This window comes from Rhinolophus hipposideros (assembly GCF_964194185.1).
Source record: "Rhinolophus hipposideros genome assembly, chromosome: 7".
In the NCBI taxonomy this organism is placed as follows: domain Eukaryota; kingdom Metazoa; phylum Chordata; class Mammalia; order Chiroptera; family Rhinolophidae; genus Rhinolophus; species Rhinolophus hipposideros.
The window spans coordinates 11,549,408-11,573,257 of record NC_138053.1 but is presented as its reverse complement, the minus strand read 5'-3'; the positions used below and the strand labels follow the sequence as shown (position 1 = coordinate 11,573,257).

At 38.1% G+C, this 23,850-nt stretch overlaps 1 protein-coding gene across 1 annotated transcript in view; it reads right to left on the bottom strand.

The window, feature by feature from the left end:
• FBN2 (fibrillin 2) overlaps positions 1-23,850 on the bottom strand; it is a 262,360-nt gene that overhangs the window by 56,899 nt on the left and 181,611 nt on the right. Inside the window, exons 24-36 of the mRNA XM_081054526.1 lie at positions 21,747-21,974; positions 21,092-21,217; positions 16,587-16,715; positions 15,663-15,788; positions 13,621-13,746; positions 13,029-13,151; positions 12,748-12,873; positions 12,294-12,419; positions 10,512-10,634; positions 8,104-8,226; positions 6,269-6,394; positions 1,374-1,496; positions 692-814 (exon numbers count right to left, since the gene is read on the bottom strand). Coding sequence (XP_080910652.1) covers positions 692-814; positions 1,374-1,496; positions 6,269-6,394; positions 8,104-8,226; positions 10,512-10,634; positions 12,294-12,419; positions 12,748-12,873; positions 13,029-13,151; positions 13,621-13,746; positions 15,663-15,788; positions 16,587-16,715; positions 21,092-21,217; positions 21,747-21,974 — 1,728 coding nt within the window. The remainder of the gene's footprint in view (positions 1-691; positions 815-1,373; positions 1,497-6,268; positions 6,395-8,103; positions 8,227-10,511; positions 10,635-12,293; positions 12,420-12,747; positions 12,874-13,028; positions 13,152-13,620; positions 13,747-15,662; positions 15,789-16,586; positions 16,716-21,091; positions 21,218-21,746; positions 21,975-23,850) is intronic.

The window sequence follows — 23,850 nt, the reverse complement described above, 5'->3', positions numbered from 1 at the left end:
CTTTTTTTCTTTCTCTCTTTCTTTTATTCTGCCAGGAAATTCTCCAGACCATTTAATCCTTTACATAAACTCTCACTAAGGTACAGTAACAGGGCTGATGGCAAAAAATGGATAATTCTTTTCTAAAGATCAGCGGTGTCAGGAATGCTGAAGAGAGATTCTGAACTGCCTTCCGCACTTCTCCCGGATCTCCCAACTTGCTCCACTCCAGTGGTTTGGCTCAAGAAATCCAGTTCTCCAATTCCTCTCTTCTCATCACTTCATTTATTACACTCCTACGTGACCCTTCTCACAGGAAAGAGAAATATATATTCCATTAGCTCTACCAATTTGGGCTGTGCTGGCCAATGCACTGGACAGGGGGCCAGGCAACTTGGGAATGTGTCTGAGCTCTGCCATCTGTAGGCTCTGAGACCTTGAACAAAATATTGCACATCTGCAGGCCCTGGTTCCCACCCCTGTGAGGGGAGAAGGTCGGGGCAAATGCCTCGAAAATTCCTGTTTCCAAACATGACTTGGAAGATAAACATGATAAAAATGACCATATGATTTGGTAATCTAGAGTTTCTTAAGAGAAAGGACTGTTTCGTTTGCAAATTAATTGTAGCAAATACTCATCACAGTTCATTACCAAAGTGTTTGAATATTCAATTCTAGACAGTTTTGTTTGTTTCAGATAGCTTTTACTTACCAACACAACCCACACCTGTGGGGTTCAGCTGGAAATCAGGTGGGCAGTTACACTCATAGCGGCCAGGCGTGTTGACACAGAGGCCGTTTACACAGTTTATGGGATCTGCACATTCATCAATATCTAGGAAAAACATTTAAATACCCACGTTAAGATCTTCACTTTCTCTCGTCACTGCTCCTCCAAAAAACTTGGTGGATTTTTTTTCTTTGCAAGTTAGCACATTAAAGATCATTATGAAGACTTAGCACAATGAAATAAAGATTAAATCCTTGTATATCCCTAAAACATTCTCCATAGATCAATCACATGGTATTTATGATGTCATTTAATATCTTTAATAGATAAATAATTAAATGTTGAATTCTGAAGAAAAAATTGTCACTATTTGCTTAATTAAAATTATAAATATGAATATACATATATATGTACATATGCATGCACAAACAAAAATACATACAAAGAAATACTTTCCCAGTTTAACGTTCAATATTTAATATTAGATTGTATAAAAATGGATTAGTTCCATGGTTAAAAATAAATGCATCAGAATGTAATTTTTCTGTCTCAAAAAGATACATAACCCAAGGTATAGTTTAGCTAAGCAGAAATTTGAAGAATTTAGCACAAAATATTCATTTGAACTATTAAGAACACAAATAAAGTCCTTAACTGGCCACACCTGTACAGTTCCCTCCTGTTCTGTCCAATTCATAACCATCATCGCAGATACAGTGAAACATTCCAGGCAAATTATTACATGTTCCAAAGACACAAATATTCTGGAAGGAGCATTCATCAATATCTGAAAATTAAAAAAAAAAAGTAATCTCTTGTTTCACAAGGAGATTTAAACATTTTTATTTTAATGTATAACATGAATGAATTTTTCTAATTCCTCAGATGCTTTTATGCAGTGAAAAATTTTCTTTTTCTTTGACCAAGTGAATCATGTAAATGACAAGCAACTAATTTTCATCTATGGAACCGAGTTACAGAAGTATTATTTTATTTTATTGACAGTATTTTAACTGCCTAGGGTTATAATATACTTAAACAAAAAAGAATTCACCTAAGGCATAAAAAGTACAAAATCAAATATGAACATGTCAAAGAAATAAGGTTGTGAAAAATTAAAGATAAAAACAAACTCAAAGATTTTAATAATACAGTGGAAACAGAAGATGTTTTTTAAACATCTACAACATATGAAATATACAACATAATATTTTGAATATTAACAATATTGGAAGTATTTAAGTTTAACTTTTTAAAACTTCTTTATTCTGTAATATGATCTGTTATCATACGTCAATTTTAAACAGGGAAGTAATTTTCCTCTTAAGAGCATGCAATAAGATTAACTATTGCCCCACATTCTTACAAATTTCATTAAAAGAGTTCTATTGAAGTTAGAAATTTAGTTTATGAAACTCTTCTATGAGGCTTCAACTCAAAAGTCACTAAATGAGAAATCACTCCTCCTTAATATGAAAATGAAGGCATCTATGTGTGTGTACAGCTGTAGAAAAACAATCTATATTTTTCCTCATAGGAAGAGCATGGACATTTCATACACAAATTACGTCATATTCCGAGAATGCAGACCAGGTATGCCATTTTAGGCTAGACTAGGAAAGTCATCCTAAAGCACCATCTTGAGACAGCTGTACCTGAAGTTCAAAAGTGCCTCCTGGACAATCATAATAGTTAAAATGAGTTTTGATATCTTAGATTTAAGGTATGGTTCAAATTGTATTTAAAAGTTCAACTGATGTGTAAAAGTGCCTTTTCTTGTGCTGGGGCAATAAACAAAGTTATTCTCTTTATATAAATGAATAGATATTAAGCTAGTTTATTATTGAATTGTGTTCATCTATAAGTGGAAAAGGAATTGTGTTATCAGTCCTCTGAGTATGTGTTTTTTACTTGTAAATGAACTTTATTAGAAATAATAAAGTTTTAAAATAATGTAATAGTTGTGTAAAATAAGGTATTTTAAGAGAATACTGTCTTGTTTTTATAAAATTGATATATGCTCAGAAATTCAAAAACAGAAAGGTATTGATAGCAAACAGAAAAGATGAAAAACAATCTGTAAAATAAAGTGGCAAAAACAAAAATCATTCCAAAATGCATCCACCCAGAAAGAATTATCATTGATAAACATCATTCCAAATATTTATGGATATTTACAGAATGAAGCTAAAACCATTCGCATGCCTCAGATCAAGTTTTCTTTATCTTGACAGTTTCTAAAATACTTTCTCATGTTAAGAATTGAAGAAAAACACTAAAAATTTATCATTCTTTGGCTTTATGCTAAAATTCAAATATAATTTTTAGATAGTATTAATGGATATTGTACAATGAATGAGAAGAAAATTAGCATTCACATATACTTCCAACTCATGTTTTAATTTATATTAGTTTCACTTTTTAAATGTGTATGGTATTTACTATAATCTCTACATTATTTAGTACTAGTTCCTTACATAAAAGAATCAATGATGTTTTAACTGCAGCCTCCATTTATTTCTTGATTGGTTGTGTTTCATTGCTACGTTTTTTTTTTTCCCCAAGAAGGGTGAGCCCACAGGTGTTTTCTTTCTGAATTATTTCATATGTAAGAATATTCCTATTGTGTTTATAATTAACTAAGTGCTGAGATACAAGATTTTTCAGTCACACATGTCCTCAAAACTTTGTGAGCATTTTTCTAGTGTCTTGAATGTTTGTTTTGTTCATGACTTGCCAGTTCTATTTAGTGTCTGAAGAATTCTTCTCTATAAATTAAGCCAACAAAAGTAATAAGGCTTAGTCTTTGTCTTATGATTTACCTTTTCCCTGTACCTTCAGTTCTTGTATTTCCGGAAAGTGTTCGGTGGTTTAGTACTTTTTTCTGTTCAGTGCTTTGGGGCTCTACACTTCAGAGACTCCAATTATACTTATGTTTATGGTCTCTGTCTTTTCTTTCATAGTGTTCATTTCTTTCTTCCCCCTTTTTTGTTCACTGTGATTATCTTTGCTGTTTCTATTTAATAGTGCTTTAATTTTTCTGTACTGGTTCTCATTTTTTGTTTCTCTTGACTCCACAATCTCCTTCTTTGGCTTTTTTTATGGTTTGTTTTTATAATCTCTTTGAACTTGTTCAATTATATTGTATTAAGGTCATCGATGGCACAATGTACTTATGGGAAATTGGCTTTTGTCTCTTGGGTAGTTTTCTTCTACTCTGGGTGGGTTCTTTGCCTGCTTTTTGTATGTTCTTTTGTTGCTGTGTTTCCATAGGATGTCTGCACAGTTGCCCTTGTTTGTTTTCAGTTTGGATTCACATTACTTGGTCAGTTTTTACATACCTTGATAGAATGTAGACGGAGCTTCCGGACATCCTCCCTTCTTTATCTTGGCTTTATATGGAAGACAGTTGGGGGCATGGGCTTCATTAAAACTTCTATTCTGTGTCCCAAATTTTCATAAGGTGGGAGAAGTAGGGAACAGTGTCATAAAGCGGGGGATCAGGAGAAACGTGGCTGGAAGAGCCACACTGGGCTCTGTGTGCTCTCTGCTGATGAGCCCGGCCTACGTGCTCTCTGCAGACATTATACTAAATAGCTAGTATCTAGATTCAGTCCGTCCGATGTAGTTCGAACCTGTCCCTGACGGAGTCCCTTCAGGTTCTGTACTCTCTCATTTTGGTGGGCAATACTGGGAAATGCCCAACTCCAGCAATTTTTTGGGACTCTATAGAAAGTCTGAGAATTTGTGGTGAGAAGTAGATGCTGAATGGAAAATATTGATCAGAGGGTCAATTCAGAAGGACATATATTTATAATAAGACAGGAAGGCCTCGAGGAATTAAATTAGCAAATTCAGTAGAAACTGTCTAGATGAGCCAGATCTTATAGGAAGAGAGAAGACAAAAATAAGGAGAATCAGGCAGAACCATAAAAGTACATTTTTGGGATCTCAAAAGTTGGCATTTTGCTAAATGGAGCAGAGGGTTTAACTGACGGTGAACTAATGTGAGCTATTCTCTGTTGCCCTGGCAGTTAGAATGTCTCTTGGTGGTAATGACATGAGAAAAATCAATAAGTGAAAGAAGTACACTAAATAGAAACTACTGAACATCAACTTGGGGGAAGTATGGGAGAACTTTTGGAAGGGCGTAGGCCACAGATAAAAGAATAGAATTATGAAGGGGAAATTCTGTCTTATGTATGAAGAATTAATTTTGAAATTTTATGTTGACAGAAGTGTCTGGCTACTGCTTACTTGTTCCTTTTCCCACTAAATCTTGTCAAGCTGACATGGGTAATAAATCATGTAATTCCATAACCACACTGACTCACATTTTCTACTAACTGGCTTCGGTGCTTACAAGAAACCAGGACTGGGAAAAAATATGAAGCTGACTCTACAGCTGCATTGCATAAAGTGAATTATATTCTGCCCAATCTAGCAGGTCGATGTAGAAGCATGAATGCTTTCAATTTCTAATATCATCTTCCCCAGGGCCTACTATTCATCCTCTTATCTGATTGTCTCAAAATGGATTTTTATGGAAAATCCCATAATCTTTTAGGCTTACTTTCTTTCTTCAGTGCCACTTCTATTAGTGGGTCAGAGTTAGGCTCTACTCTAAGCCAACCCAGATTATGCAATTTGGTTTTGTTGGGTTGCTGCTGGTGACGTGTGTGTGTGTGTGTGTGTGTGCGCGCGCAAGCGTGCGCATGCTGCTATTTACTATTTCTGTTCATTTGATTAGACACTAGTGTGGGGAGAGCCTGGAATCTGGTTTCATTTTATAATCTTTGCCCAGCAGTTAGCTTGAGTTATTTTTTTTAAAGGTTTTCTATGAATCACTGATTTTGTTATCCTTACGGTTTATGAATTGTTTTCAATCTTTTCCCTTTCTCCATTTACATATTGATGTACTCCCTAAGAACACAAGGATGGCCCAAAAGACATGTAATGTGAACTGAGTCACTCATTTAAAAGAAAATCCAAATTCCTTTCCTTGGAAAGATATCATACGAGTCACAAAGTCCCATTTCTAGGAAAGGGGGATGATGTCATAACTGAGAGGAAGGAAACATCACTGTTAGGCAAAAGGTGCAGCCCTTGATGAGTCCCCGAAGAGGACTGCTAGTCCCAGACACACAGACAGCGGGCTAAAACATGGAGGCAAATGCCAGAAACGAGCTACTTAGATTTTGACAAACACCTTAACTAGCAGTGATCGGGGAATGTAGTATATCATATTTTAAAAAGCTGAATAGTTTTTCCACATGTCATTCATTTAGTGATAAAAAAAGAAATGGTTAAAAAAAAAAAAAAGAGAATGAGCCCGACTTCCAACTATTGGCTCTTGGCCAGGAAAACTTCATAAGAGATGAAAGCCGCCTTCCTCATTATTCATTCGGCAAAATAATCCGTGCTTAAACGAATGACTTTTTTATGTGCAGCATGTGCTGTGTATTCTGCTTCCAGGTGGAGCCTGTTCCAGCCCTTTTTGTGGTTTCATTTGCTGTATTTGATCCAACTTGGAAATGAACTGGAATCCTGGTGACCCACCTTGGCAGGATCTGCTGTCTGAGGCTGGAGTAAAGCCCATCTCACACTCGCAGCGATATGCACCCGGGACGTTGAGGCACTGTCCATTCTCACAGAGATTTATGTTTTCTGCACACTCATCAACATCTGGGGGAGAAGCAAATTACATCTCTATTAAGTTCCAAATCTCATGACACAGTTTTTCCTTGCTCTATAACTAAATCCACTTTACTGGCTTGAGTCAATGCTCATTAACATGAAACAACAATTAATCATAGTCACCTAAATATGGGTATACAACCTTAGAGTGGAGCAATTGAATCTATACCCTAACATTAAATTATAACATGATTAACAAGAGGAAGGCAGGTGTCTCTCGCATTTGTCTTAGTTCTCTCTAATGCTAATTTGTTGCATTAGTATTATACCAACATCATTTAGATATGACCAAGAGCATTGGTATTAATCTTAAAATGGTGTTAATTCAAAACGTTATGGTATTTAGAAGAAATAACTCGTTCTTTCACTAATTCAAGCATTTTTAAGCAAATTAGGGACACTCCTTAGGAAAGAGGAAAGTCTCTTTCATGTCATTACAATCTTATTAAAATATCCCTATCTTAATTATGCAAATGGGAATAATTCATAGACCTTAAAGATATTAATTTAATTCCATCCAGTGGAAAAGAGAGGAAAGGGCAGAAACCGATGTTTACGGAGGGCCTAATATTTGCCGGGTAGTATGCTAGTTGTTTGACAGGCACGTTTCATTTAGGTCACCAATCCTGCAAGGTTCAGACAAGAAAGACCTGAAGCTATGAGCAGCCAACTGAGCTGTGGGAGTCCCAGCGAGCTATCTGTGGCTGAGCCAGGATCTAAGTACAGCTGTATCTGACACCGAAGCCATGCCCTTTCCTTCACACCATGGTGCAGAGAATTACTAAGAAAAAAGCAATCCAAGGTTTACAAGTAATAACGCTTTAAAATGGAATAGACATGTTTTCTTAAAGAGACATGTGAAAATGATGAGTCTGTGTTTTTAGTGTCAATAATCAGAAAAAGAACTAGAGTCTATCTTTTAATTATGGGTTTAAAGTCTATGCTGAAATTCAACTGAGAAAGACCTATCTTACAAACAAAAGTATCATACTTTATGTCCAGCAAGATGATCCAGTCTTACATAGGAATAGAACGAATGGATGTTTTATCCTTGAGGAACGTGGAATAAATAGCCGTGAACATTTATTAAGCTCCTATGATGTGTTTTTCTAAGCCCAGTACTTGTATTATCCCATTTAGACCTTTCAATACCATGTGATAAACCGAGATTTTGACAAACACATTAAACAGCAGAGTTTGGGTAAGTCATATATCGTATCTTAAGAAGCTGAATCATTTTTCCACATGTCATTCGTTGAATGATAAAAAAGAAAAAGAATAAATGGTGTTATTATTAGTAGTATGCCCATTTTAAAATAGGGAAACTGCAGCCATACAGGTTAAGTGACTTCCTTGAGGCCACACAACCAGTAAGCAGCACAGGCAAGGGATGAATCCGGGTGGTCTAACTCGGACAGAGCCTCTGTTTGTGACCAAATAAACAAACAAAAGAAAATGATCATCATTAATAGTAACAGATAGGAATAAATACCATTATTTTAAGACTCTCACCAATATTTTGTAAAAGTTTTTAGGCTTTTGTGTTTAATGTAAGAGAAACATACATATTCACCTGTAAGTTTTTAAACAGGGAGTGATTTCAGCCTTCTTTAGCTACAGTTTTCTTCAAATAAGGGAAGCACATTAGAGTGTTCCAGAAAAATTATGTCAGAACATACTTCCAGACTCTCACCCACCTGAGCAGGTAAAGCCATCTCCAGTGAACCCTTCTGAGCAGGCACATCGGTAGGAGCCCGGGGTGTTCACACACTGCGCATTGATGCTGCACTGGTGGGTCCCATTAGAACACTCGTCCAGATCTGCGCGCCAAGAGAACACAGCAATAAAGCTCAGAAACAAAAACGAAACATTTAAATACTCAGAACAGTTTTCGTTTGTCTCAATTTAAATGTAAACTGGCCAAATGGAATGTGTTTTAGTTGATCTCTAAGGTCACAGTTCTAATTCTCTAAAATGTCAGACCCATAAATCCAAAATGCACAGACCATAAACATGGGCCAAAAGCATTAATTCAAGCATTCTGTGAGATATCTAATTAACTAGCTTTTTAACAACTCACAGAAAACCAGGCCTAGATTTCCTTCTGACTTTTACCAAGGGTGGATTTTTATCACAGGTTCCCTTATCACACACAAAAATAATGGTCAATTTTTAAGATAGTACTGAATTTCAGAACAGGAAAATTAGCATAGACTTTTCAAGTTCACTTTATAGATGAGGTATCTGAGATAAGATTCTTGACCTTATGGAGGCCTTACTGTCTAGTGGAAAAGACAGATGTTAAACACAAAATTAAATTAAGTTAAATATTATTGTATGTACCATGGAGAAAATTTACAAGATGCTATGAGAGAATTAAAAAAAAAGTATCAAATTTGGTATGTAGGAATAAGAAAAGCTGCACTAAGGAAGTAATTTTTAGTTAACTTCAGACCTGAATGATGAATAAGAGCCTGCTGAAGAGAAGTAGGGAAGGGTATTCCTTGCAGAGGGAACAGCACATATAAAGACACTGAGGAGAAAAGGAACTGGGTGTGATAAATTAAAGGAGATCAGAGTTACAAAGCACAATGGAAAAGACAGGATGATGGAAGATAGTGGATGATGGAAGATGAAGCTGGAGAGATAGTGGATAGTGGGAAGTAGAGAAGTGGGTTTTGTAAACCGTGGAAGGAAGCTGGATTTTATCCTGGATTCAATAGATTAAAATAAGGATCGTGAAGACATCAGATCCACGGTTTGAAAGATTTTGCCTGGCTGCTGTGTGAAGGATGGATTTTAGGAGGGCCAGAAAGCAAATGAGAAAACATAAGAGGAGGTTGTTTAGCATCTTGCAGGGGGGTGGGAGGAGATACTGAGAGAGAGAATAGTTGAGGCTAGAGCAGGGGAATGGCAATGGAAAGGGGTGAATGGATTCAGATGACATTTTGGAGGAGAGGTGCCTGGACACAAGTGAATAATTGGTATTGGAAGAAGGCTCTTTTGCAATAGTTGGTCAGAGTGATAGGTGGACAAGAAGCACACAAAATGTAGGCTGAAAAAGAGGAAAACAGCAGTCAAATGAAACTGGAAAAACTGGAATGGAGATATAGCTGAAAAGTTGTGAGATTAATGACAGAGTGACGGCTGGACTAGAAGTGGTAGCTAGTGGACTTGAAGCCATAAAATATTCCTTAGCAGTTATTTGGAAACTATAATTTAAATTCTATAGTCAGCTCATAAACATTTGGCAAGTACGAAACAATTGAATGGATAGGAAAACATTCAAATTAACTTATTTTATTGGTAAGAGATTTCAAGACTATTTTTTAATACTTACTGTAGGCTTATAAGATTTTAACGAGCAATCATGGGGAGGTCAGTTTAGCTTGCTTTATTTTCTATTTTCAATTGACCTGGATAATTCTTACCAGTTGGAAAAATTCTTTATTTTTAAGGCATGTAAAACACTAAGCAGATTATACAGCACCATGCATGACACCAAGGGTAAAATCCAGACCTCTGCCTCAAAGTTATACAGACTTATTAAACTCTGGCTCAAGAACTATAAAACTTGGAGAATGGCAACTGCCTTTTCATTCTCCTTTCTTTGAATCAGATCTCTTGAAACCTAACAAAATACTTAGGTTTCTCCGGAAGAAAAATTCGATTTTCTTTTAAGAAGCTGGTACTGACCACTTTCTCTAGACTTAGATTATCAGAAAAAACCTTTTCATTTCCTTCATTTATTTCCCTGAGTTTTCAATCTCACTGATTACTCAATGAAAAGACTGGGAAAATACATTTGTCCTTTTTCATCATACACCTATTTGGATTTCCGGGTGCACATCAAATAATTATACTGGAAAACACATTAAAAAGCAATTTCATCATTTATATCAAGATTCAAGGAAACACATAAACAAGAAGCATCTTGCAGAGAATAATCTGAATAAAGAAATGAAGAAAATCAAAGATAGCCTTTGATCTTCATACAGGAAACAGAAGAGCATGTTCCTATTGAAGTATGTGGGTGAACAACTGTAAAGAAAAGCCTCTAAAAACCTGGTACCTTAGCAAAAGTTATTTACATTCGCAAACTCACCAATGCATTTGATGCCATTTCCAATCCAGCCTTCTCTGCAGCTACATTTGAAGCTCCCTGGGACGTTTAGACATGAGGCGTGCATGTCGCAGTTGTGGGCACCAATTTCACATTCATCCACATCTGAGAAACCATAGTTAATACGAAGAAGATAAAACACAAGCTAATTAATTCTATTTCCAGGTATATTTCTGTGTATGTAAAATTTTAAAGTAAATATGGAAAGATCTAAAACTGTACAGAGGAAATACTAACAGATCATTTTGATTTTTAATTTTTATAGAGTCCAACAAGATTTGGAAGGTCGTGATCCAACCAAACAAACCCTTCCATAGAAGAAATTGCCAGTCCTTTTCCGGTACAAGTGAGATGCAACAGTTGTAGAACCCTGACAGATAGACCTGTCAGCCCCTGTCCACCCCAGGGGCCCTTCTCCCTTCCTAGGCCCAGACAGAACTCCATGTAGAAGGCATCGGATTATCGATGTCAAGAGAAATCTCATTTCCAAAAAGAGACTGCTGTTCTTTCTTATTAATACTTGTTACATGTTTTTCATGAAGATAAGAATAAGCTTAACTTTTTAAAATAAGTGACAGTATATTTCCTTTTTACATGATCATTTGTCATTTTTAGAAACAATACAATATTTTATAGTTTTTGAAAGCTATCACTCTGTTTATTTGAGAATATATTAAAAATAGTCACTGGAAATGTTATCTGGAAAATGACTAGAAGCTTTTGCACATATATATATATACACACACACACACATATATCATACATACAGGTATACACATAGATATATGTACATATGCATATATGTACATATGTGTATATAAACCATGTGGCTTTGAGTTCCCAAAGCTTTCTAGAACTTTCTAAAATAGAAATAGTCAGTTTCATCCAGCTCAATGATTACATATTGTAGATGTTGAAATCGCTCTCTCTCTCTCTCTCTCTCTCTTTCTCTCTCTCTCTCACACACACACATACACACACACACACACACACACACACACACACACACACACACTATTGGCTTCACAACAACCCTGCCGGTGGTAAACATTCAGAGTACACCTTTTGTTACTTGCCCTTTCCTGGAAATGTCAGCTTCAGGGCGAGGCTGCAGTCTCAGCCATTCTCCACAGGCCTTGAGCAAACTACCATACCAGGGCCTTAAATTGAGCAATGAGGAACACCTGATCCAAAGCAATGACCTTGGGACTTCCTAGCCCCCCTCCTTTATGCAAAACGCTAAAACTACTTAGTAGAGAAAGGGAACAAGAGAGAAAGGGAACAAGAGATAAAGGGAGCAAAGAAAGAAGAGAGAGAGAGAAAAAAAGACAACTTGGGCAGGGAGAAGAGAGGGCAAAAGCAAATGGAAAGAGGAGAACAAAGAGAGAAAAAGATGGGGAAAGCAAGGAAGGAAAAGTTCTAAATAGAAATCTCGATTAATATTGGTTAGTTTAGAAGAGCTGCAGAAACAAGCAATAAGTGGGATCCCTTCAGGTCTTTGGTGATTCTCCTTATCTATGTGTCCTATTTGGGCAGCAGTCCTACTAGGCAAGGGAATGCTGTCGCAAGGGCCACCAGAAGCACATCAGAACCAGGGACTCATACTCCATACCCACTCTCTCACTCTGTGTCTGAACCTGCAGCCAGCTCTGTGGTGGGGTCACAGCCTAGTGAGGGCACTAGTCTAGGACGTGCCAGCAAACAAATGATGTTAAAGGTTGACCTAAGAAGCTGAAACAACAAAAATACAAGTTTGAGACGTACCTGTGCACCCTGTGGTCCCCTTCTTCACTGAATAACCCAGCTGACAGTGGCAAATGAAGGATCCCTTGGTATTCTCACATTCCCCAAACATGCAGATGTTTGAATTTAAGTCACACTCATTCACATCTAGAAAATTTATTTTTAATACCTTGGTTAATACTTGTTCATCCTCGTAATTCAAAAGTTTTCTTTTAAACTGAATAGCCTAATACTGAAATACACAAAATGTAAAATATAATCTATTTGCAAGACACAGTATTGCTGATAAATACACTAACGATTTTTTTTTCAAATAATTTTTTCTTTACAGGTTTGACATCTGATACAATGGGTTGAATTTTTCAAATAATGGTAAAAGCCTCTTCTTCTTGTGTTAATATGTATGCGTGCATAAATGTGCATCTATTTGTGTATAAGTGTCTGTAAATATTTGTCCTGCTTTTATGGTACCCACCAATGCATGTTTTCATGTCCATCGAAGCCATGAAGCCATCATAACACAGACAGCGATATTCTCCAGGAATGTTGGTACACTGGCCACCATCACAGATATCAGGATTATTTTCACATTCGTCAATATCTGATAATACAAAATTAACATCAAATGAAAACAAGGATGGCTTTTATCAAGCTCCAATATCTTTCTCCGTCTAGTTCCACTCAAAATATCTGGAGTCAGATTTGTGAGATAAAATTCAATAGATGTACAAAGTCTGTACGTTTTCCTTTCTGTACCTGCACACGATCTTCCATCCGCCATCAGAGCATAACCTTCGCTGCAGCTGCACTCATAGCTCCCTTCTGAATTGGTGCACTGGGTGTCACAGCCTCCGTTCATTATCATGCACTCGTCAATATCTGTGAAAACAACATGGCAACCACATTTCTTGTCAGGGCTACTTCCCTACATAAAAAAAAAAAAAAAAAAAAAAAAAAAGAGCTTTTCTTCTTTTGAAACTGATAATGCTTAAATAGCTCTGGATTTTTCTCCCCACTATTTGTGATATTGATCATTATGCCATTAATTTTTCTTAGTTCTTTTTACTTCCTTTTAGATAGGATTCCATTTGACATGGAGGTCCAGTAATTCAAGATTAAAGAACACGGAAATATAGTAACTTAGAGGAGTTTAAGGAGTTTTCTATGATAAAAGCAGAGATTCCTTTGCATAACCACCAAACCATGACATTTTAGAGACCTGTCCCCATTCTTAGATTCATTTTTATGACAAAGGACTCCCATTGACTTCATTACATATTCAGTGCCTGAAGTTGTCCTGGGCGGGTTTGAGCAATTTCAGTTCCAGACCCGCGTGGCCTACCCTCACCTGTACAGCCCTGCCGGTCCGGCGTGGCCTGGTATCCAGGATTACAGGAGCACTGGTAAGTGCCAATCATGTTCACACACTTTCCATTTCTACAGAGATTGTCACTCAGGGAGCATTCATTAATATCTGTAAAAAATACACAGAATTAATGGCTTAAACAATAACAGTATCACCTAAACTACCAAGAACATGCTGCACTAGAGCAGTGGTCTCCAGAAGGCTTTGTGTACTTTGGGGGAAGTAAGATAAGCTCTCGGGGTATTAAAAGAAAATGCTGGAATCTATACTTCTCTTATTTCTATGTACAACAGTGCTATCCAGTAGAACTTTCAACATCGATGGGACTCTTCCATGTTTGTGCTGCCCAATATGTAGCTCCTACTGAGTACTTGACACATGGCTAGTATGACTAAGGAATTGAATTTTTAATGTTATTTAATTTTAATTAACTTTAAATAGCCACATGTGGCTAGTGCCTGTCACACTAGACCACACATCTAGTGCATGGCAGAAATGAAGCTTGCTAATTACTTCATATATGAATTTACATTGGCACACTCAGCTGGTCCTTATCACACGGCCAATTGTTGCCTAAATAACTAATGTTTCCTGGAGGAAGATGGCTGTTTCCACAAAACAGAGGGGCTGATTACAGGTGCCTCATTTGTCTGTTTTCATCGTATTGTGTGTTTAGTGGACCTGGATAGGTGGATCTACATATTATAATGCCTATTTTAAAATAAACTAACCCTTATAACATGGGCAGGTACCTTAAAAAACCTTCTGCAAAGATCTGTGGAATAAACTAGCACTAATAATGAAATCACAAGAGAATAGCAAGAAAATGGTAGTAACACTTTTCTTCATACCGACTACCTGTCAGACAAAATTTAAGGTAAAAACAGTGACAATATAATTAGATATAGCAAGAAATTCATCCCAAATTCTCAAAATTAGTAAGAGTTATTTTTGACACATAGATTTATGTCTATGATCATTAAGTTTATTTTATTAAATATGCAAAAATATGTATCATATGTACATTGTATCTTTGAAGGGTATTTTTCTCATCTGTAAGATCCATGAAAACCAATTATCAAAATAAACTGACCTTCGAAACAGATCTGAGTTACTGTTTCACAACAATGAATAAATATTTGTAATTATGTGTGAAAAAGCTTTTTGTCTCACTATTAAAATGAAACATACTTAAAACTTTTTAATTCGTCTTTTAAAAATGTCTGTTTAGTTTATGATTTAAGATTCATCAACTATATTAGCCTAATCAGTATAAACAGAATTTATAAATAAATATATTGAGGTGTGCTTAAATTATGTTTTAAATGGGTGTTTATAGTCTGCTCTATTTTAAACTGTTTTATTTGCTTATACTTTCCAGAAAGATTTCTGTGAAGAAAACGCTTCCTGGCTAAATCAGTTTCAAAGCCAGTGTACTAGAACGCGGTAAGCCTGGAGGCCTCGTGTGTTTATGAAAAGCAGAAGGTTGGAAGGCTCCAAGACCAGCCATCAGTCTTCTCGTGTGGTCTCTGACATCCCGACTGAGCTCAGAGCCAGTGAAGAGACCTCAGTATTTCTATGAGAAGAGAGAGTGGAGGAAGAGCACATGTTCACACACATGCGAGTAGACCCAGGGATGACAGACTCAGGGGCACGGAAGTAGATGTCGCTGAGTGACTGCACAGGTGTGTGCACAGATGAATTATCAGGGAGCAGGGCTTCCAACAGGAGCAGCTTTCCCATCCCATCCTGGAGGAGGGAATTACATGGTCTTACACAAGGTCCGTCACACAGGGTCCTTTCAAGGGTGCTTGTAATGAAAAAGAAGGTAACCAGGATAATGCTGGCTCATTCATGTGTCACTGAAGCATTCTCTAAAGACAGCCTGAATCCAAAAGCAAGGATTCTGAATTTCCAACTTTTGGTCACCTAGGTTTTACATGCCAAAACAAGGTTATTAGAATCAACCCCTGATCTTTACCACTTGAGCTGGGTGGGTTTATGTGCTGAGGAAACAAACTCACCCACACAGTCCTCACGTGACGGTGACAGCTCGTGTCCCAGTGGGCAGTCACACTGAAAGCTGCCCTCAGTGTTCACACAGGTGCCACCCCTACAAAGGAGAGGGTTACGTTCACATTCGTCAATGTCTGAAAGGTAAAAATGTGAGATCCATTAAAGAACTCTGAGGAAAAAATAAAAAAATATTCACGCGTACAGCATGGGAGAAAGAATCATTACTGGAGGTAAGTGTGACTCAAATGTAAGAGAGAGGCTTAACAGGAGATAGGATAACACTTGCCTCACTTTCTATTAGCAGTAGATAAATGATTCAAGTTCTGTCCTCAAAGATAGCGAACTATCAAGGAATTTACTTGTATGAAATGAGTAGGCTCCCAACAGGTAAAAATATTTGCTTCATATCATTCTAAACTCCAGATATCATGTATTGGTGTCTACGTCTCTAATCAAAGTGAAAGAAAAATCTTAGAAAAATCTTCTACATCACATGAGGTGAGTCCTATAGGTCACGGAAAATGAAAGAGTGGGCTAAAGGGTGGGCAATATCAAAGCAATTTGTAATAGCACACAAGTAAGGAAAATAACACAGGATTTGCATGACTGAATATAAATTTGGGGATCACCACACAATGTCAGGCATTTTAAATGCATCCCTCCTGAATAGTAAGTCTGTGCTGATTTCAGATTCTATGAATAAACAGAACCCAGTCTCAATATCTCACTGCCATTAAGGCGCCAAGAGGTTGGGGCTCCCCGAGAGCTATCTAGGAGGAGCAGACTTCCTGTCTGACATGTAAAGCTGTTCTCTCACTCCACAGCTCCTTGCCAAGCATGCTGTTAGCAATTCTGAGACAAGCCAAGGTCGAGCTAATGAGTCTTTGCCGGACTGGTTTCAAAACTGAGAGGAATAGCGATACTATGCTTACCCATGCAGTTTTTCATCATCATGAACCCACTTTCGTAGCCTTCGAAGCACTCACACTCAAAGCTGCCCGGCGTGTTGACACAGACTCCACTGCCACAGAGATCAGGAGAAATCCTGCACTCGTCGATGTCTAATTCACAGGGTTTAAGAGAAATAAAACAGAAAACAGAATGAGAAGAGAGGGTGTGAAAGAACAGCGATTTGGCCTTCCAAGGGAGATGGTGGATAAACCAGTGGTTAGCAGCTCCAGGATATGTTTTCAGGAGATCAGATAGAGGGGAACAGGGCGTTAGGTGCATTCCTTTTCCCAACTGCCACAACTGTCACGGCCAACGGCGGGTGTTGCCTTTTTGTCTTTGAGAATTCTGAAATTGTGGATTTCTCTTTGTGGTTTCAAAAGGGTAACAGAAAGATGAACCAAACAACTGCAGTTATGAACCAAAAAAGGCAGGTTGGCAAACGAGGGAGCAGTGGACCCATCGAAGAAGTCCCACACATGAGGTAGAGACCATGCTGGTACTGCCACACTAACCCACGCCCACCCTGGTGGGAGAACATGGGGGTTGCTGCCCCGAGCAGCGTGACCAGCCACAGAGGACAGTCTCAGAGGCAGACGCAGCTAACTACCCATGAGCCAGACAGTGCTCATATATGGCAGGGACATGGAATAAGACCCAGTGTGTGATTTTGTGTCACATTCAGACAGGAAGAGCCTACTGATCTAATTTTAGAAATACAAAGAAAGGAAAATGATGTGTTTGTCACTTTTTATATACTACAGTAAATAAGAATCTTCAAGAGCAGCATTTATATTCTCAAACACAGCATTCTCTGAGAACTCTCCATGCCTGTAACTAAGCTTTTTCAATAGAGAGGTCATGTCTATAAAATAGAATTAAGAAAACATGACTTATTTAAATTTTTTGTCACAATGGGAAAAGCTTTTGCCAGCATCTGTTTATTTTGCTGAATTTCAACTTTTAAGCTTTTCTATCCATAGCATTTGTAAGTGGCTAACTTGTGTATGCTCTCTTGGGGCCTCAGCCGCTGCTTTCTCCGAGCTTTTGGTCTTTTTCTATTGATTTATCCAATTGCAGGCCATACTGAAAAAAATGTTAAGTACTTTTTTTTAAACAAAAATCTTAACAAAATTCATCAATTCAATTAAGCAGCTAACATGTGCATACTAATTGTCTTTTTATCTATCAATATCTAGGAACTGGTGGTGAGAGGATAAGGTTGATAGCAGGGACAGATTTTGGCTAATGTGAAATGGTGAGAGCTGCAGTGTGACTTGGGTACAAATCCTACTTTGTTGTCTTCCAGGTGGAGGGTCTTGGGAAATCACTTAATTTCTGCGTCTCAACTTCCTTATCTGTAAAATGGGGAGTATAGTAGAAACCACCTCATAGGAGTAAGTGAATCCATACTTGTGAAGTGCTCAGAATAGTTCTTGTCTCATAGAAAGTGCTGTATGTATGTATGTAAGCTATTCTCTAATAAGAATTGGTATTTTGGAGGAGGTGGCTTTTGAACTGGTCCTGGAATGGTGCATAGAAATTCTAACTTTCACGATGTGGAATAAATTAAAAAGGCAAGAGATGAAATGAACAGGTAAAGAAAACTAATGTACTTCAGAGAACAGTAAGTTATAGAGTGTCTGGACTGTAGAAGCTGATAATTAGTGCAAGTACAGGTAGGATGGGTATGATTACTGAGGGCGCCAAACATGGAGAGGAGAAGACTGGCCTTAAATGCTGTACAGAATGGCAGCTAACAGTGTCCTGCTGTCCTTTCCCATCATATCCCATAACAAGTATCTCTCTTACACAGTTAAAGAAGGATTGCTCCAGAGTCATTAAGTGATTTGGCTAATTTCACACTAAAAATAAGAAGTGGGGCAGAACTGAAAAAAAACTGAGCCTCTTTATCCAGGTTTAGGGCTGCCTGAGTCAATGGAAGTTGTTTTGTGAGAAGTTACATAATCTAAGCTCTGCTTTAGGATGATAAACCTGGTGGTTGTGGAAATGAAGGATCTGACTATGGAAAATTAATGGGTTGGAAGACGTTGGAAGATTCTGCAACGGAGTGGATACCATGACATGTTGCCCAACTCTCCCTGCAAGAAGAAAGGACTTACTTGTCCTTCCCTTCAAGCTGTTGGGACTGTTGCTGGCAGAAAGCCCTGAGATGTAAACTATCTTCAGGAAATGCCTTGGCTAAGAGGACTGCTTCCCCACAGCCGCACCCTTTCTCGGGCAGATGTATGCAAAGATGGATGGATCATGAGGGTACATAAATTCCTAGCGCTTTTGCCATAACTCCAGACAATTCTAAAGAGCCATCCCAGATCCAGAGCTCCCTGTGGGGTGGGCTGAGGACGACACTGGGACGGCATCACAACCCAGCTTCTCCCCTGCCCATTTCTGCTTCCTTCCCCTCCCTCCTCTACCTACTGCCTCCAAGGGCAATCCCTAACAAACTTCCTGCATGTTAATCTCTGCTCAGTCTGTTTCCTGAGCAGTCAAACCTGCATCTGCAATACTCCAGAAGAAATATTATAAGTACTTGAAATAGTCATTTTGATGGGAGAATATACCTAATTTTCCACGGGTCCATCAGGAGAGGGAGATGTCAAAATTAAGTTTGAGGCTTCAATCCCGAGTGTAATTGTATTATTAATACTTACAAGAATGTCCCTAGGCAGAGGAAGGAGGGGGTGGGACAAAGGGAGATAAAAACAAAGAAAAGCTGTTCAGATGGAAATTAGAAATGTGGGAGTGAAATTTAGGAAGAGTAGAGGGCTAGAGACAGCACCTTGGAGACAGCTCAACAGAGGCCATCCATGAAGTCGTAATGGCAGATGCAATTCTGAGAGACAGAATGCTGAGAGAGCAAAGGACCCTGGAAAAGGCTCAAGGGATGGAAAATGCCAAAGGCAAGAAGAATCTGTGAAGAATAGAGAAGAAACATCATAGTTAAGGAAGGACCACCGAGACAGGGAAGTACCATGGAAATGAGAAGAAAATCAAGGCTGGGAATCTAGCCAGAGGTTGAGGAGAACATGAACAAGAGAAACTTTTTTATTTTTTAACTTGACAAAAGTGTTTTGCAAAATTATGTGTATGTGCCTGAACGAATGAGGGCAACAAAGTTACACGGAATTACAAAGGAAACAGCAAATTAAAAGAGAAGAATGAGAGGTACAAATAGGAAAACAGGATGGTAGTTTGAGGGAAAAGAAGGGTTGAAGAGACATTCTGAACTTGTTTATACATCTGGGCGGACAAACCAGTAAAGAGGGGAAGATGCTAGACAGAGACGAGGGAACCCTACCGGAGAAGGGCCTGGAGCAGGAGGACAGGAAGACGGCGAAAGCAGAGGCATTAACTGGAAAACAGAGGAAGACCATCACATCTCATTCTCGAAGCCAAAAGAGAATATGGGAGAAAAAGGAAATTTTATTACCAGAGAGGAGGACGTGTGATAATTAGGAGGTCCTGGCAATCAGATTTGGTCTCAACAAAGCAAAAAAGAGAATAAATAAGGATATGAGAGGGTTTGTGGGTTTGAAGAGTTGTAGAAGCGGTGCTGGGAGAAATTCAGCAGGTGACGGAAAGAGGTGAACAGGCATGTTGCTAAATCGCTGCGAGGGCCTGGGTGAAGGTGAAATCATAGATGTCAGCCCGCTCTTCTCAGACTCCCAGCCACATTCAGCAGCCCAGGGGGCAAACAATGGTGGGGGGGGGGTGTAGAAGTTGGGGATAGGCATGGGAGCATAGCAGAAAGACAAGATAGCGGAATTTCAGAAGACCAGGTGGACAGTTCTGAAACACTCTGGGGAGAGTCTAGGCTAGGAAGGCTCATGAGTCCGGTGGTACCTTATGGAGTAGATTAGAAAGGAGACAAAAAAGATAATTCGTGGTGATCATGAAGACGTAGCATGTGTGAGGGCAGGAGACAAGGGGAAATGCCAAAGAGAATACAAGTAAAGAGAGTTCTTAAAATAAGCTTTTGGAGATACAGTTCAAGTCTTTGGGATAATTTGTTATATTACCAAACAGAAAAAGTTGGAATTTCATATGCTTTCAAACTAAAGGGAATGCTTATGAATAAGGATATGAATGGTGACTGAAGCATAATTACTACGAAAACTGTTCACAGATAAAGAAAATAAGTTCCAACTTCTTTATTACAAACTTTAAAAATTTTAACAAATACTGTACCAAATGTATACAATTGTTGATTTAATAGCTGTGTTCGTTAGCACTCAGATATTCTGAAAATCATAGTTTTACGTTGTTCCTGTAGATAAAACAAATAGCATTTTCATGTTGTTTTGCAGCTCTCACAACAAGTTTAGAGAAGTGGTTCAAGAGTAGGGAAAAGGAACCAAAAGAAAAATTTACAGTTTCTAATGAGAGGATGGGCTTTTGAAGTCAGTAGTTTAAAAAGCAGAAGAAAGAGAGCTAGGGATTAGCAAGGACAACAAAAATACCACCTTACCTGTGCAGTTTCTTTCCTCCATATCCAGAGCAAAGCCGCTATTGCAACGGCACTTGAAACTTCCAATTGTATTTCTGCACTTCCCATAGGTGCACATGCCAGGAAAAGCTTTGCATTCATTGATATCTAAAAGCAGAATAGAGCGAGGATGTAGAGCTGGTTTGATCTAACAGAGTAGATCTCTCATCTTATGTTAAAAATCTACCATGATGGAAAATAATGCATCTAAGTAAAAATGGGGAATATCAAAAATATCAATGATCACATTGATGACACACAAAAAGTTTCAATTATGAAAAAGATTCTGTATTATTCATGAAGAGATCCTTTTATGTCTGACCATTTGTTTTGAAAAGTTTAGGGGGTGTCTAGAGAACTTTTTGCTTCATCAGGGCTGCATCTAGTCAGGCTGTGCTAAGAAAAGCAGAGTTGCAGCAGAAGGATGTAAGAAAAGCAAGATTCGCAGTCTGTTCTATATCTTTACTTCAATGTCATCTTATGGAGGTGATGCATACACTTGGGTTATAAAGTTGGCCATAAATTATGTTTAACAAAGAAAATAAAGTGGAAAATCAAATGTTTCAAGCAAAACCAATTCTCATCTCAGAGAATGTGGAGGGTGAACTTGAGAGGGATGGACATGCCGCTCAGTTACCTTTGTAAAATGGCCTCCCAGTAAGAACGTCCCCTCTGTTAGCAAAGCCAGGCCCCCTGGGGCACAGGGTGTCATACTCCTTGGTGCCAGGTTTGGGGCATTCCTCACACTCGGTGCCCCAAGCTGCCCCAACCGCACAGCAACAGGCGTCCATGCGAAACTTCCCAGGAACAGGATGGATGCACTCGTCCTCATCCCACTTCAAATAACACTGCTCCATGCGGATGTCTACATGGAGAGTGAAATCACAGTCTTAGATTAAGCTGTAATACTCACTGAACATATATGTACCGAACGTCTACTCGGTGCCTGGCATGATGTCAGGGCCTGGAGATACACCAGTGGGTGAGAGACACAGTCCCTGACCTCCTGGAATGGACTCCATGACAGTCATCTAGAGAGAGCGAAGGTGGGTTCTCCTTCAGTATTATTTAATTCTCACAAGACACCTTCAGGAAGAAAAGGTCCCCTTGCGACAAGGCTCCTTCACATCATCACCTATGATACCTTTTTTATATGTTCATGTCATAAAGAATAAAATGATTTTAGTGTCAGATTCTTCTTGTTTATTGAAGTGCTTAAAGTGGCTGGTGAGCAGCCCTGTCAGATCCTAGTCATAAACAGTAAATGATCAACTACAATCTATTTGCCAATTTGGTACAACTATTAAAATAGATTTACAAAGGAAAAATATTATTGTAAAGTTTTTGTTTTCTGCCAAATTTATCTTTTGCATCATGGTTTTTGCCATGGGTATGTAAATCTGCCCTAATCAGAGGCCAAATTATTTGTTTAGTTGTCACATTTTCCCGTCAGTCTCGAAGCACATTAATGTTTCAGCATGCTAAGCTAGGACTTTAGAAAACCAACCAACAGTCACAAGTTAGAGTAAATTAGCACAATCCATAAATAACACATTTATCTGTTAGCCTATAGAGTTGTTTGTCAAACTGCAAATACTTGGCTGTTAAATTGCAAATATGGATAATGAGTTCAAAAAAGATTTTCCTTAATCAAGTAATATGCTTTATTTGATAAGAGTATTTCAATATATTAAATAATTTCCTAAACCTGAAACTGTTTAACAAAGGGAAAGAGATCCCTAATGGAATGTAAACATAAACAAATATGCTTTCTATTTTATTAGGTTGGTGCAAAAACAGTTGCCATTTAAAGGTTAAAAATAATTGCAAAAACTGTAATTACTTTAGCACCAACCTAATACTTACTGTTAATACTGATTCTTCAATTTCTCAACCAAAAGTAACATCAACTTTAGCAACTTCCGTTAGCCTAGAGTAACATACATTTCCAAGTATTGTTGTAATTAAGAAGTCCTATTTTTAAAGAAAAAAATAACTGGTAAATTTTCACTTTGATTCTGTAGACTGAATATAGATATTCACAGTAAGTGATTTTACCATCTGTATCTGCATTAACAACAACCAAAAAGCCACATTCTCTGCCAGTGTGACGTGTGACAGTAATCCAGTGAATCTCATTACAAGGCACTGGGGCTGGTCTCAGTTACAGTCAACCTCATTCTACACTGTCACCAGGGAAGTAAGGATCTTAACAAGATCTGACAGTTTCATTTAAGTACAGGTAGCCTGAGAACTCTGGCTTGAGTCAAATTGTTTCTAAACTAATTGAGGTAATTTGCTCAAGAAGCTATTCTGGGATTAGGTGAAGAAAAAAAAAAAGTACTTGGACTAAGTATGTAACAAGTTCTGATAGCCTGGCAGAGTAATGCTATGTCTTTACTACTGAGATCCATATCAGTATTTACATCAGGCACTGTCAGCACACTGGCTACATATGACCTGTGAATGTTTTGATTGGCTTACACAAAAATTAAAATAGGAATTTGGAAGCCTCTGGATGGTATATGTGCTCTACAGTTTGTTGTGGACCCCACCACTCCTTATTACACCCCGCTCATTTACCTGCCTGGCTCCTGAAACCATGGGGTCTAGGACCCTTGATTTCAATCAATTCTATCAAAGCAGTTCACCTCTACTTTTGTTCTCAGAAAATTTTACATTGTCATATGCCAATCTCCTCCTGAAACTTTCTCATATTCCCCAGCCAAAATGAATTAATG